The sequence below is a fragment of the Carettochelys insculpta genome, chromosome 26 (genome assembly GCF_033958435.1).
Source record: "Carettochelys insculpta isolate YL-2023 chromosome 26, ASM3395843v1, whole genome shotgun sequence".
NCBI classification, from domain to species: Eukaryota; Metazoa; Chordata; order Testudines; family Carettochelyidae; genus Carettochelys; species Carettochelys insculpta.
Window position 1 is genome coordinate 6,002,846 of NC_134162.1, and position 14,663 is coordinate 6,017,508.

The 14,663-nt window shown below is 56.7% G+C and overlaps 1 protein-coding gene across 1 annotated transcript in view; it reads right to left on the reverse strand.

The window, feature by feature from the left end:
- The window catches only part of MICAL1 (microtubule associated monooxygenase, calponin and LIM domain containing 1), a 42,795-nt gene that overhangs the window by 1,668 nt on the left and 26,464 nt on the right, over positions 1-14,663 (reverse strand). The window contains exons 14-24 of the mRNA XM_074977875.1: positions 14,079-14,188; positions 13,315-13,365; positions 12,452-12,571; positions 11,580-11,754; positions 6,827-6,909; positions 5,168-5,840; positions 4,366-4,433; positions 3,738-3,839; positions 1,470-1,563; positions 1,179-1,278; positions 510-583 (exon numbers count right to left, since the gene is read on the reverse strand). Of these exons, the coding sequence (XP_074833976.1) occupies positions 510-583; positions 1,179-1,278; positions 1,470-1,563; positions 3,738-3,839; positions 4,366-4,433; positions 5,168-5,840; positions 6,827-6,909; positions 11,580-11,754; positions 12,452-12,571; positions 13,315-13,365; positions 14,079-14,188 (1,650 nt within the window). The remainder of the gene's footprint in view (positions 1-509; positions 584-1,178; positions 1,279-1,469; positions 1,564-3,737; positions 3,840-4,365; positions 4,434-5,167; positions 5,841-6,826; positions 6,910-11,579; positions 11,755-12,451; positions 12,572-13,314; positions 13,366-14,078; positions 14,189-14,663) is intronic.

The following is a 14,663-nucleotide window of genomic DNA, read 5'->3' on the forward strand; positions in this document are numbered from 1 at the left end:
GCCTCAGTTTCCCCTCACTGGAGGATCACAGCTGAGAGGAGAGTGAGGGTCAGCTCACCCCACAGGAGGGGGAACGTTGGCAACCCTGAACCAGCTGCAGGTGTGACACAGGTGACCACCCTCTGCCTGCCCAGACCCCCAGAGCTCAGTGGGTCTTGCAGAGGGTCTGATTCTGGGTACCCAAGCAAGAGAGCTGGGGCCTGATCCTGCTGAGCACCCCCAGTCCTGGGGAGTCCCATAGGAGCTCGGGGTCTTACTGGGGGGGTGGGGACTCCAGCAGAGGATCAGGCTGGACCCCCCTGCAATGAGCTGGCACAGCCCTTCGGCTCCGTCTGTGGAAGGGGAAAGGTGCCCACTCCAGAGATGCCCAGGGCAGGACGAAGGGGGCTACAACCTGCCTCCAGAGAGGTGCGGAGCTGTGATTTTCCAGCAAGGGGAAACCGAGGCGACTTCCGCACAGCCTATTGCCTACGAGCAGGTGGCTGGGAAAAGGAAGAGCTCCCTGTTACCTTCCATGCTCATGTACCGCCGCAGCTCCTGGTCCAGCTGGCACTGCTCCTCCTCCAGCTTCAGCTCCTGCACCCTGCAGGGGAGCAAAGCAAGAACCGGGTCCGGCCTCGGAGCCAGGACAGGAGCCCTGGGGACATCTCCACTTCCCTGCACAAGGAAGGCCGTCCTCTGCCCTGGCTTGGGAAGGGCGCTGGTGGCACTCCGGGAACGGGGGGGGGTTGGCAGGAGAGTTGGGTGCTCGTAGCTGGGCGGCACCAGGGGCACGTGGCAGTTTTGTGCACGAAGCAGCACAAGCTGGGCTGGGAGTTCGTGTCACCCCCGCTGGCTGGGGGGAGCGTGGGTAGCCAGCGAGCAGCCGCCTGCTCAGGACACCGACGGGGCAGCAGGAGTTGTCAGGTTCGGTCTGGAATCCGGCCAGAGTGGGAGTCTGTCCCCACAGCCCCTGGGGCAGGCTGCTGAATTCCAGCAGGGGAGGAGGAGGGGGTCCTCTGCTGCTGGCTGTTTGCACACAGGAGCACACACACACAGAGTGTCTTACACACACACACACACACTGTCGTATCACACAGTATCTTACACATACACACAGACTATCTTACCCGGTGTCGCGCACACAGTATCTCTCTCTCTCTCTCTCTCGCACACGCACACACACACGAGTGTCTTACTCAATCATGAGGTCCGACTCCTCGGAAACCAGGCTGTTCTTCTTCTGCACCAGAGACAGCAACTGCTTCATCCTCAGGGTCTTCAGCTCGGACTGGGTCTCTGGGGGCAGGAAGGAGGGCAATGGAACGGGGAGGACATCAGGGCCCCCCAGCAATGAGCCACCTGTCGCGGTCTGGTGGAAAGGGCTGGCAAATAGGGGCAGGGGGTGATGACACCTGTCCCTAGGGACACTGAGGCAGTGCGCCCTAGTGGTGGAGGTCCTGGCACAGCTACTTTGGGGACCCCCTCACCTCCTGCGCTGCGCAGTGATCTCTCCAGCTCTATCCCCTTCTTCTCCAGCTCCCGGAACGTCACTTCGATCTCCTCCAGCCGCCGCTGGATGGCCTGGAATGGGCCGGCAAGAGGAGAAAGGTCACTTGTACTCCTGGCAGCTCTAACCTCTGGGGAAGGGCAAACCATCATGGGGAAGAGTGGCCAAGAGCCGATTCTCTGCTACCAGGAATTGGCGTATGGCACCTTTAATGGACACACTAGCATCACCAAACCTCAGCAGCCCAGGGAGGCTGGAATCGCTTTACCCCATCTGCAAAGCAGGGCAAGCCCAAGTCCAGTACAGGGGTTTGTCCAAATTCACAGCCAGGCAGCCACAAAGCTGGGAACGGCGCCTGGGATCCAGGTCACAGAATCTTAGAAACGCAGGGGCTGGAAGGGACCTCGAGGGCTCATCGAGTCCAGCCCCCTGCAGTGGGGTGGGACCAAGTAAATTTCACCCTGGCAGGTGTTTGTCTTAAAAACCTCCAAGGCCAAGGATCCTACAGCCTCCCTTTGAAGTCCGTCCCAGAGCTCCTCTGAGTTCAAAAGTTTGCCCCATAGGTAACTTACACCTCCTGCAGATAACCTAAGTCTGGCAGCAGATGAATCCTGTTACTTCTTGTCCTACCTTCAGGGAACTCATCCCTGCCTTGAACCAGCATTCCCTGCAAGCTGCGCGCCTGGGTGGCCACCCAACAGAGATTCAAGTGCCACCCAGCTGATGAGCAGAGTGCATGTGTTTCTGCTGGTGGTGCACATCCACCTGGGCCCTGGTGCATATAAAATTTATTCCACACTGGGAGGGGGGAAAAATTAGAGCATCGCCCTTCACGCGTCAGAAGGCTGTTACCAGATCCCCTCTCAAGTCTACACAGGGCCGGCGGCAGACTTCACCGGCCCTGGGCAATGTGTGTGAAAGGGGCTTGATGAGCACAGCCAGACTTCAGTGCAGCCCAGACCACACTGCACAGGGCTCTGGCAGAGGCAGCCTGGAGCCCTGGGCCCTTTAATTCTCTGGGCTCCAGGGCAACTGCCCCCTTTGCCCTCCTGTCAGCAGCCCTGTGCCTTAACGTGCCCATTTTTAACCTCTTCCTCACAAGTGAGTTTGGCTGAGCCCTACAGCATTTTCCTTGCTCTCCTCTTGACTCTCTCCAGCTCGTCCACCTCTTTCTTAAGGCACAGCACCCAAACAGGACACCGGCCTCCAGCTGAGGCCTCACCAGTGCCAAGCTGAGCAGGACAATTACCGCCAACGCCTCAGTATGGCACTCGTGCGACTCCGCCTCACAACACTAGTGAGCCTTTTTCACAGCTGCATCACACTTAACTCACGCTCCACTGTCAGCCCCAGATCCTCCTGCGCGGTGCTATCCCGGAGGTGGCTATTCCCCATTGCATCGCCGGGCACGTGAGTTTTCCTTCCCACATTCAGCACTCGGCACTCTGAATGTCACCTTGTTAATTTCAGGCCAATTCTCCAGTTTGTCAAGGTCCTTTTGCATTCTAATCCCAGCCTCCCTGGTGCTTGCAAGCCCTGCCAGGTGGGCGTCATCCTCAAAATTCATAAGTGCAGCCACCACTCCGTTGTCCCAGTCGGTACGCAAGAGCATGTGGACGAGGAGAAGGAGCGTTGAGGTATATCTGCGCTTCCCGGACGGGGTCGATTTTGTGCACACGTGTGAAATACAACTACCTGGGGTCGGCAGTCGACGCCCGCACGCCTCAATCTCACGAGGAGTAAGGGAGGTCGACAGGAGAGTTTCTCCCATTGACCGTCCTCTGTGCAGATGGCCAGATAAACTGATCTTAGCTACCTCCATTCCAGCTGTGCAGATGTCACAGTTGGAACTGGGTATCTAAGATTGACTTTCAGCTCTCGGGTAGACCCGCCCTGAGAGATACTCCCACTGCCACTATTCCTTCCTGGGACAGGCAGTGGGTAGCTTCCCTCTCCCCTCCAGTGCCAGGGCATGGGCAGAACAAGGAGCAGTGGTCTCAAGTCACAGTAGGGGAAGTCGAGGTTGGACATTAGGAAAAGCTATTTCCCCAGGAGAGTGGTGAAGCTCTGGAATGTGTTACCTAGAGAGGTGGTGGAATCTCCATCCCTAGAGGTTTTTAAGTCCCAGCTGGAAAAAGCCCTGGCTGGCATGATTGAGTTGGGGTTGATCCTGCTTTGGGCAGGGGGCTGGTCTCCATGACCTCCTGAGGTCCCTTCCAGCCCTAGGATGCCACGATAATGTGATTACCTGGGCTTTGCAGAACCTCTTCATCTCCGCCTCTTTGGCACGGCGGGTCAGCGTTCTCTTCCAGGTGGGATATGCTTCCATCTCACCCGAATGTAGGACACGCTGGAAGCACAGCGCAAGAGTCAGAAGGAGGCGCACCAGAAACAACGCATGAAATCAGAGACCCAGGCCGACTTCAGGGCCTGGGGCTGTGCGAATGAGCTACGAATATTCCTTATTGTTCCTGGAGCCCCAACCACCCGCCAGCCCCTTCCTACCAAGCCAGAGACAGGGTTCTGCCCCAGGGAGACTGCAATCCGGTTAGACAAGGCGAAGGGGAGGACAGAAGGGAAAGGGATGGAGGGGGGAGGATGAGACAGTCTGAGGCCCCACCTACTGCAATTTAAACCCTGTGGTGCAGACAAGGCCCCGGTATGAGTCTTCTTGGCCCCGCAGTCACACCCCAGAGCGACATCAGGATTCGTCTCTGACATGGTTTCTCAGCCTGTGGCCCCCTCGGCTCACAGCTGTGGCCCATGGGACATCCTTCGGGCCACACAGGTGGCGTATATCTGGCGTGGGTGCAGCCCACATAACACACACAAGCACTGGTCTCTTGCGTCGACTCCTCCGCGGACATCACGCTCACCTGCTCCGCTAAGTGCCCCAGGTCTTGGCTCTCCTCCTCTTCTGCCTCGCTGTCAGTCTCCTGGGCATCTGGGCCGAGAAGAGCAGCTGATACCACTGACTGCCAGGGCTAGTCCTATCACTTGCCTTCACGGCAGCCCAGCTGCCAGACAGCCCAGCTCCAGGGCTCAAAGAGGGAACTGGCTGGCGATGGGACCAGCACATGCGGCCTCATTGTGCCCAGGGCCTGCGTCTACTGGCTGGGAAGTCAGCTGGAACGGTGGATTTTGGGAGCACCTGTTCTGCAGGAATGGGGCGGTGACCAGCGTTCCCTGGAGCTGAGCCCTGGGGCGGCCACCCAAGAGAGATTCCGGTGTGCCCAGCTGACTGGCAGAGCACCCACAGCCAGCACCATGTTTTCCCCCGGTGGTGCCCCCCTACACATGCCTCCGGGCACATAACATAATTTATTCTGCCCAGGGATGGAAAAAATTAGAGGGAGCCTTGGCTGTGAGCCAACCACCTCCTTGCACCCCCGCAGCTCAGACAGTACCATCAGTACAGGGCAGGCTGACGCAGCTAAGTAGAGGGGAAGAAACCTTCATAGCCCACTCCTGGGCCTCGGTTACAGCCTGATGCTGTCCTGCCGCAGGCTGGGAGAGACAGGGAGATCAGCCACCGCTCTCTGCCCTGTAAGTCAATGGGGTAGCCATGGGTGCTCGGGGGGGGGGCAGGGAGAAGCATCTAGACACACGCCCCTGGGGAGTTCTAAGCCTGGCTAGAGAACTGCACTCAGCTGCACCAGAGACTCAGGCTGCAATTACCTTCCTCCTCCTCGTTGAACCCAGGCTCCGCCCAGCTGACCTGCTGTCTCTCCGGAGCAAGCTGGTCCTTCACTGGGGCCGTGTTCCGGAACAGTTCTGAGCCTGCCAGGGGCTCCCCAGGGCTCTCCTGGCTCTGCGTCGTGGAGTCCAAGGTCAGGCTGAGTGTGGACAGGTTGAGCTTTTCCGTGAGCGACAGCTGAATCTTCTTCCTCTTCCTGGTGTCTCTCTCCAACTCCTCCTGCCCTAAGTTGGGAGGCGTGGGCCCCTCTTCTAGAGGCCGAGACTCTGGGCTGGGCTGCCGCAGCACCGCACCAGCAATGCCATGTTCACGGCGACTCTGTTCCTCTTGCCGAGACTGGCTCTCGGCCCAACCCCCCCGGCCGGTCCCGGGTTCTTCAGGCTGGGCCCTGCCTGCCCCATCAGAGGAGACGGGCCTTTCCACCTTCTGCTCCAGCCCAGCAGGAGGCTGGGATGCAGGTTGCTGCATGCCCCCGATGCCAGAGCCTGTGTCCTCTCCAGCTTCCTGCCACGGCTCTGACAGCTGATCTTCCGCCAGCTGATTCTGAAAGAACGGGCTCCCAGGAAGGCCCTGCCCATCAGAATCAACACTCAGCTTCGCCGCCCCAGCGCTGGCGTCAGAGGGAGAATGGCCTTGGGCATGCTGGGAGAGATCCTAGCAAGGGCCAAATACAGAGGGTTAGAACCGCAGCTGGTGAGCAGCACTAGGAAACTGCATTTGCTAGCTGTCCTGTGGTGCCTTATAGACTGACTAACAGATATTTTGGAGCATAAGCTTTCGTAGGCAACGGCCTGCTTCATCAGATGCATGAGTGATCACAGGACCTAACATAAACCACACCATCAGGGGCTCTTTCACTTCTACTAATACAATATATGCCATCATGTGCCAGCAATGCCCCGCTGCCATATACATTGGCCAAACTGGACAGTCTCTATAGAAAAGAATAAATGGATGTAAATCAGACACCAGGAATAGTAACATACAGAAACCTGTAGAACACTTCACTGTCCCTGGACGCTCAGTAACCGATTTAAAAGTAGCAATTGTACAACAAAAAAACTTCAAACATAAACTGCAAAGAGAAATTTCAGAGCTGCAATTCACTTGCAAATTTGACTCCATCAACCAAGGATTGAGCAGAGACTGGGAGTACAAAAGCTGTTTCTCTGCTCTTGATGTTCACACCTCCACATGAGCAACTGACAATGGGCCACATCCACCCTGACTGAACTGACTTGATTTTTCCTCTCTTGACGTTCACAACTCCACATTAACTGCCGATAATGGGCCACATCCACCGTGACTGAACAGACCTTGTCAGCTCTGGCCCTCCCCTTCACTGAGACTCCCTCTTTAAATCCTCCTCTGAGCCCCCTACTCATGCATCTGATGAAGCAGGTCTTTGCCCACGAAAGCTTATGCTCCAAAATATCTGTTCGTCTATAAGGTGCCACAGGACTTCTTGTTTTTGAAGACAAATTAACTCAGCTCCCACTCTGATATTTGCTAGCTGGTTACCAGGTCAGCCCGAAGTCCACGTATGGCTTTGCCGCTGGCTAGGGTTAAATCTGCAGGAACGGGCCCAGCCAGCACCAGACGGATCCCTGCTGGTGCAAGTGTGGTGGGGTCCCACTTACCTCTTGGGGTGCAGCACAGGGAGCGCTGTCCGGCCCCTCCACACTGGAAGCAGTCGAGTAGTGCAACATGCAATAGAACTGTCCTGGGGAGAGAAACCAGAGAACCAGTCATCAGAGGACTGCCGGGCGGCTACTCAAGCCACAGTCTCATCGCTAGGGAGCCCCTCCCTGCTCTCCCTCGCCTCCAGCCACAAGGAGCAGCATCGCCAATTTCAGCGGGCTGACTGGGCATGGGGAGGAGACAGCTTTCCACCGCGACCAGCAGTGTCTCCTTGCTACCCTGTGCGCCCTCCTTTGTCTGCATCCATCCAATAGACCTTGTCTTATACTGCACCTCAGCCCCAAGGAGCTTACAATCGGTCTGCTCTCTGTTCGTGTGCACACATCTCCGTATTAATCGTACGATCACCGTCATCTAATCTCTGTACTGAGTCTTTCCATATGACTTTCATTTCCATATATATTAAGACCTTCATTTCCATATGGAATCGTAGAATCCTAGGGCTGGAAGGGACCTCAGGAGGTCATGGAGTCCAGTCCCCTGCCCAAAGCAGGACCAACCCCAAATAAATCATCCCAGCCAGGACTTTGTCAGGCTGGGACTTAGAAACCTCTCGGGATGGAGATTCCACCCCCTCTCTAGGTAACACATTCCAGTGCTTCACCCCCCTCCTGGTGCAGGTCCAAACATAACTTTTAAGTCTTTTGATGTCGAAACATTGTCTGCATATACACTTTGCAGGAAGCATATTTCTAGAAATGCACAACACTCTGTTCTGAGCCTTTTTGTAGAAACTGCATTTAGCCTTTGGTAAGAGAGCTCTCTCCCGTTTTGCTAAATTGATGGCCCTGTTGAGTGAATGAGGTGTGAATGGAAAAGGTGTGAAAGGCCAACGCCTCCAGCAACAGTTGCAATAGTTGGGGGCGGGTACCAGATCTCGGGACAGTGAGACCTGTGAAATGGGCTCATTATAGGCCTAGCATCGGCAGTCCAAAGCAAGCACCTTCTTTTGAAAGCAGGCCCCAGGGATGACTGACTGCATAAGAACATACGAACGGCCATTTCTGGGTCAGACCAAAGGTCCATCTAGCCCAGAATCCCGTCTGCCGACGATGATCAAGCAATGACCAAGGTTTGGGCATATGCATGGGATGACTCGCTGGTGTCCATTGGCATGAGAGAGCAGCCACTATAAATCTAAGGGGTCTTGCACGGGGACCCCAGGTCTCATCTTGTCACCATCGGAGCCTGGATCCAGATCGGCAGTGTCCAACTGCACCCCTCCCCCATCTAACTCACCGGGCCAGTGCAGTGAGGGGGAGCAACTAGCTGGTAACAACAACAAGACGGAGCGTCCTTGTGAGTGAGTTGAATAGAAACAGAGAGGCGGCCGTGTCAGTCTGTATTCTAACAAAATAAACCAGCAGTCACGTAGCACTTTAAAGACTGTTGGCACGGGAAACATTATTATATTCTGATCTCATAGAGACATTGTTTTGTAAATGAATGCTTATTGATGGTCTCATAAGGTTCAATATTGAATTTAGCATTGTTAGTGAATCCTCCTTAATTTTCAGTTTTGTTTTGTTAATGAGATCCTGTTCGTGTTCTATACGACCGAATAACTCTACCTTCCTGTAATTTACTTTTTGTTAATAATCTATTGGTACTTGTCCTCCTGCTCAATAGGGAATTACCAGAGCAGAATGGCATAAGACCAGTAAGAATTCAGTTTGAGCTGGGGGAGTGGATAAGGGAATTATGAGAAACTCTCCCCTGGTTTGTTGGGAGGGGGTGAACAAAGGAGGAGAGAGGTATAAGTATTGCACACTGCTTGTTGCAAGGGGTGCAGGCTTTGAGGAGAGATCCCCCTGCACCTTACTTGGCATGCCAAATAAAGATTCTTCTTCCACTCTCGGTGTGTTATTGGGCCAGCGTTGCATACCGGGCACGAACTGCCACTGTGCCACCTTAAGAAGGAGGCAACAAGACGAACAAAATAATAATAATAATAATGATCATTATTATTAAAATGTTATTATTACTATTATTTTGTTCGTCTTTAAAGTGCTACGTGACTGCTGGCTTGTTTTGTGAGTGCCTGTGAGTGAAATATGTACCATATGCATATGGTAAGAGTTCATAATGGACCATCAATAAACGCGGCACATTGCCTTTTCCCCTGAAAAAGATTCCATGCATTTCTTATAGGTATAACATTCTCCTTCGCATAGTCCCCCGCGGGGTAGGCACAGGGGCACATATACACCTATTAGTGGTGCCCCTGTGCCTACAGTGGAGCACCCGTAGGGACACACTTCTTGAAGAACCATCGTTACTGCACAAGGTGAGTAACTTGCTCTTCGTACAGCACCTACCACACCAACTGGGGCCCGACTGGGCTGCTAGACACGACAGCCGGGCAAACGGTCAATTCTCAACACTGAGGAGTAAGGGCAGAGTAAGATCTGGCTCCAGAGTTGCAGTTCCAACCAGACCAGGTCGGGGTCAGATGAGAAAAATTAAAACGGAGCGATCTCCTGCCAGTCTTCCACGAACAACGGAACCCGGGGTTAGGTGGGGAAACCGGTTTGAAATGGATTAAATAGATAAATATGCCGTATCAGTCATACGACTTATGTAATCCATTTGCTGCTTGGAGTTCCCCTGCTACACTGTCTGCGCTCTCTTTGCTCCTGTCTCAGTCCTGGTGAAAAATAATGTGCCCTCCCAGCAAATCCGGGGATCCCCCCAGTAACTACATTAGACACACAAAAGCAGCTTTTCTAAACCCTACAGCCAGCAGAAGGGATCTCGCGTGGCTGGTTTTTCAATTTTTTGCAACTGAAAACCCTCATTTTTAAGCCAACGTCCCCCTTGCAGCTGTTCGACAAGCAAATATCTCGCAGGGGGGAAGTCCTGGTGAGGAAACTCACAAAGGATTTTTGTCTACACTTAAGAGAAAAACGAGGGTACTCTGAGCTTGTGTTAAAAATGCAGGACCGACCAGCAACTCAGGTTGGCAGCTTGAGTCCAACCCCAGACTACCCTGAGATAACACTCAACTTGCTGTGTCATTGCTGCTATTTTAACGCAAGTTCAAGAACACCCCTTTTGGGCTATCCAGATATACCTAAAACAAAAAGGAAACTGACAGTGGCTGGTCTTCGTCGGTCACACTGCAAGAAATGGGCTTAGGGAGGTTTAAGTTGGACATTAAGAAAAACCTCCTCGCTGTCAGGGTGGTTAAGCGCTGGAATAAATTGCATAGGGAGGTGGTGAAATCTCCATCACTGGAGATATTTAAGAGCAGGTTAGACAGACGTCTATCAGGGATGGTCTAAATGGTGCTCGGTTCTGCCTTGAGGGCAGGGGACTGGACTCGATGGCCTCTTGAAGTCCTTTTGGGTTCTAGTGTCCTGTGAGTCAATGAAACACAAAGAGCTGGGACAGTGACAGGCCGGCTGGCTTTCAAAGTTCTCTTCCTTTTGAAAAGCGGCAACCTCCCAGGCACGTCCCTGGAGGCACTGGTTAATCCCATGATTTGAAGCTGAGGCTGTTCCTTTAAAGCAAGCTGTACACCTAGTGGAACTGAGACCCCGAACCTCTGCCCGCATTCCCTGCAAGGCCCCTCAGGAGAGATTCAGGTGCCGCCCCGCTGCCTGGCAGGACTCTCACCACCAGCCACAGCAGGTGGAATGTGTTTCTAGTGGTGGCAGTGCACCAAATTTAATCTGCCCACGGATTTTAAAAGCGAGAGGGAACCCTGGTCTCTGCCCTGGTCTGTAACTCAGACCTTCTTTCCTACAGCAGCGACAGGCATTTCTGAACCGTTGCAGCACTTGTGCCAGGTGGAACAGCCGACACGGACCTGCCACAAGCACTCTGCCACAAGGAACAGTTCACAGAACTCGGGGACCCCTCGCCCTGTTCTCTGGATCTGCAACGTGGGCCGCAAAGGGCGGGCGGAGCTCTCGTTTTCCGCCTTCGCCCTCTGCCTCCCATGAACGCAGCTCCGGGCACCGTATCACAATGGTGGGGGGAGCTGCTAGTCCATGTGCATTCGCACGTACACACTCTCCTCCGCACACCTGTGCACACCGAGGCCTCTCCACTTGAAGGGGGTTGTTGGAAGGGCTGAAGAGAAGCCTCCAAGCCAACAAGCTTCTGCTCCTAGGACCCCTCCCCAGAACAGCCCTGCGTATATCACCACCACAAGCTGGCCCAGGCACACGGTGGGGAGCAAGTGGGACATCTGGGCCCAGGACACCAGCGCAAACCTTTGAGCAGACCAGAGCGCTGGCTTAGGCAGCTCTCTGGGCTGCGGATGCGGGGGGGCAGTTGGCCCCCAGGCCCAGCGTTTCAAAGGGCCCAGCGCTCCAGCCGCTGCTGCTCCTTCGCCAGTGGCGGTGGCCACAGCTCTGGGCCCTTTTGAAGTGCTGCGGCACCGCTGAGCGGGGCTGTGAGGCAAGGGGAGGTCGGCTCTTCTTGGCCCCGCCCCTTCTGCTCCTGGCCCCGCCCCTTCTGGGAAGGAGAGCCAGGCCCCCCACCTTCTTTGCCCTGAGGCCTGTGGCGGCTGTCGCCCCGCTGGGTGTCTCTGGGAGTCCTTCCGCTGGCAGAGACGGACACAGCGGACTCGAGACAGGCAGGGCTGGTTCCGTGGCGGCTCAGGGTGTCACGAAGCCGAGCCTGCCCCCAGCCTCCAGTTTCCCCGGGCTAGTCCCCGTCCACACGCCGGCAGCCGGGCCTCACCGTCATCCTCGTCGAAGGCGAAGTCCCCCAGGCGCAGCGTGGTGCCGCACTGGTGACACTGGAAGCAGCCTCGGTGGAAGAAGCGCCCCTCGGCGCTGACCCGCTCCAGGATGTACATCCGCTGGCCGCAGAAGTAGCAGGCGTCGCTGCTCTCCGTGGGAGGCGTAGTAGGGGTCTGCCGAGGAAGCCAGACAGCCTTGAGGCCAGGCCGTCCTCGCAGCTGCCCTGAGCTGTCCACAAGAGCTCCCGACTGGCCCACCCGAGTGCCGGCCAGGTGCCAGGCTCCCTGGGAGTGTCGCCCTTACCCTGGCTTGGCACAGCCCCAGGGGAGCTGTGCTGCCTCCTTAGTGGGGACGGCAGAAGCTGGCACAGAAACCAGGAGTGGGGAGGGGCTTTGAGGGGACCCTGAAAGCCTGGCTGAGCACAACACCACCCCCCAACCCTATGGGACAGCCCCCCATGGCTGGGCACTGCAGCTCCACCTGCACCGGGGTGCGGGGGGGTGAATTCTAGCGTTAGAGCTGCTAGTGCTAATACAATGTAACCCTGCCGGCCCAACAGTCTGGCTCCCCAGGTGAGCTCCCAGCTGAGCCTGTCGGCCTGTCCTCGGGCAGCTGGCCCCTCCCGTCGCGTGCATCTCTGCACTGGTTCTCTACTTTCCGTGGGTGCCTCTCCCCCAAGCGGGAAGTCACACCTCTTGTGGAGCCACGGCTCTGCTGCACTGAGTACTCCAGCCAGTGGCAGAGGGAGATAGCACCTCACCTCCAAACGCAGCCCTAGAGCTCTTTAAACCAGGCTAGGATCTCCCTCGCAAGCAAATGCAGGTAACATCTGCCCGCCGGCCTGGCCACCACCAGGGAGCAGAAACTGACCTGCCTCCTGCCCGGAGTGGAATCGGAAGCGTTGATCTGCATGGCTGGAAGCTGGTCGTGGCTGTAAGTTCCCCGGGCGAGGTCAGCAATGGACAAGTCGCTTTCCAGGCCTGATTCCAGCTACAAGCAAATCATTGGGGGAAATCTAAATGCAGGACGACAGCCAGCAAGCAGCCCAGCAGCTCCTGCAGGGCTTGTCAGTTACTACAGGAGCCTTACACGTGTGTCCTGGGCCCAGAAGGGGCTTGTGGCCTGCACATGCGTGTGCATGGTCACGAGCCCATCTGTCCAGGCATCGCACACGTGCTCCTCGCACAGCCACGGGACACAAAGGATCACACTTGCCCACACGCTCCTGCTCACTTTCACCCCACAGACCCTTCTGGAGCCCGGTGCAATCCGGAGACGGCAGGAAATTAACAGATGTGGATTTCAGTGCCTAGGCGTCAGATTGGGGGCCTGTGCTCGGACTCGGAGCCAGGCACCGATGACAGCCCCCATGACCTGCATTCCCTCTATTTTTTTCCATCCGTGAGCAGAATAAATTTTGTTATGTGCACGAAGGCATGATGGCTGCACACCACCCATAGAAACACAGGCTGCGGGGGCTCAGCTAATCAGCTGGGCACCACCTGAACCTCTCCTGGGCGGCCGCCCCAGCGCTCAGCTGCCAGGGAACGCTGATCACGGCCTCTTCCACTTGCTGAGACCCCATGTCTGTACTCGAGGCAGCCAGAGAAGTTGCTGGGGAGAAATGCCAAGGGCTCCCTTCCTTGGGAGGCAACCCGCAGCCCCCGCAGCGTGACGAACCTAGGGCCCCAGGTCTTGTGTCCCACGTCCCAGCTCCACTGAGGGAAACTCACCCCTGCTTCTCTCTTCATCCTCTTGGTCTCAGCCTCCTTCTGGGCACCATCCTGAAATCAAAGAGAGGTGCCCTGCGCGAGACGCCACAGCAGCAGGATGCTCAGGGCCTCTGGCAAAGCCGCATATGCTCCTCTGTGCCTCTCGTGCCATGAGGGTCCCCCAGCGCGGCCAGGAAGAAACGGTGCCAGCTGGGCCTGGGCAACCTCTCATACACTCCACCCCCACCCCCTGCTCACCCCTCCTTGAGGCCGGGATTACCTGGGCTGGGGCAGAGCTGGGGCAGCGGGCGGCAGTGGCTGCAGAGGGTCAGCGCCCCCGTGGCCCACCTGCACGCTCACCCTGCAACACAAATGGCAGCTTGCTCCACTGCACCCTCCCAGCCTGCCGAGCCCCACTTCCCCATAGACAATGGGGAGCAGAGGCCGCAGAGAAGTGGGGCTGGGAGAGCACAGCCTGGTGGGAGGGAGTGGAGCAGGCCACCGAGTGAGGGGGGTGACCACCGGCTGCCCCAGGTAATCCTCCCCCCTGCTGTCCACAGGACAGCTGGGGCAACCCCTGCAGGGCCCCCCCAAAAGCACAGGGCCTGGGGTGGCAGCCCCAGCTTGTCCCAGGGACAGGACAGCTCTGGGGGCCAGCTCACCAGAGCCAGCTGCAGCCATTCGTGCTACTCGGGAGAGGGGTGGCTCAGGGTGTCCTGCTCCTCACGAACGCCTGGGCTGCAGACAAGGGACAGTCCTGGGTCCCGGTGCCCGGCAGCATTTACCTGGGTGCGCTTGCGGGTCAGACTCAGGCTCTTCTGCAGCTTGCTGAGGAAGAGGATGGCTCCCTGGGTGCCGCGAGGAGACAGCAGCTTCCTTGTGCTGTTCTCTGGTTCTGCAAGACAGAGAAGAAATGCTCACGACAGGGGCTGGCACAGGGGCCGGCAGGAGAGGCCATGCTCCTTGGCCGGGTGCTGTGGAAAGGGACCACATGTCAGCTTAGCTTTCATCCCTCTGGCCAGCGAAGGAGGGGAGCATCTTCAGACCTCCCTAGGAGTGTGAGCTGCAGCCTCGAGAGGTGGCAGCTGGGCGTTCTGTGTTTGACAGCCAGGCTCCCTGCCGGCACAGGAGAGTACAGGGTTCAAGCCTGGCTCTCGTCCCGAAGGATGGCGGGCGCACTGGAGCTAACAGCCTGCTCAGGGAGGTGACCCTGCAGGGCTGCTTCCCTGGGTGCCGGGACGTCCCTGGCTGGCTCAGAGCCCACCCCAGCCACAGGCAAGACTTCACCTCCAACCATGGAGGCTCCGGATGAGAGGCAGAAGGACCCTGTCCACCAAACCCCCCAAAAGAGGAGATTCCACCAACAGCCC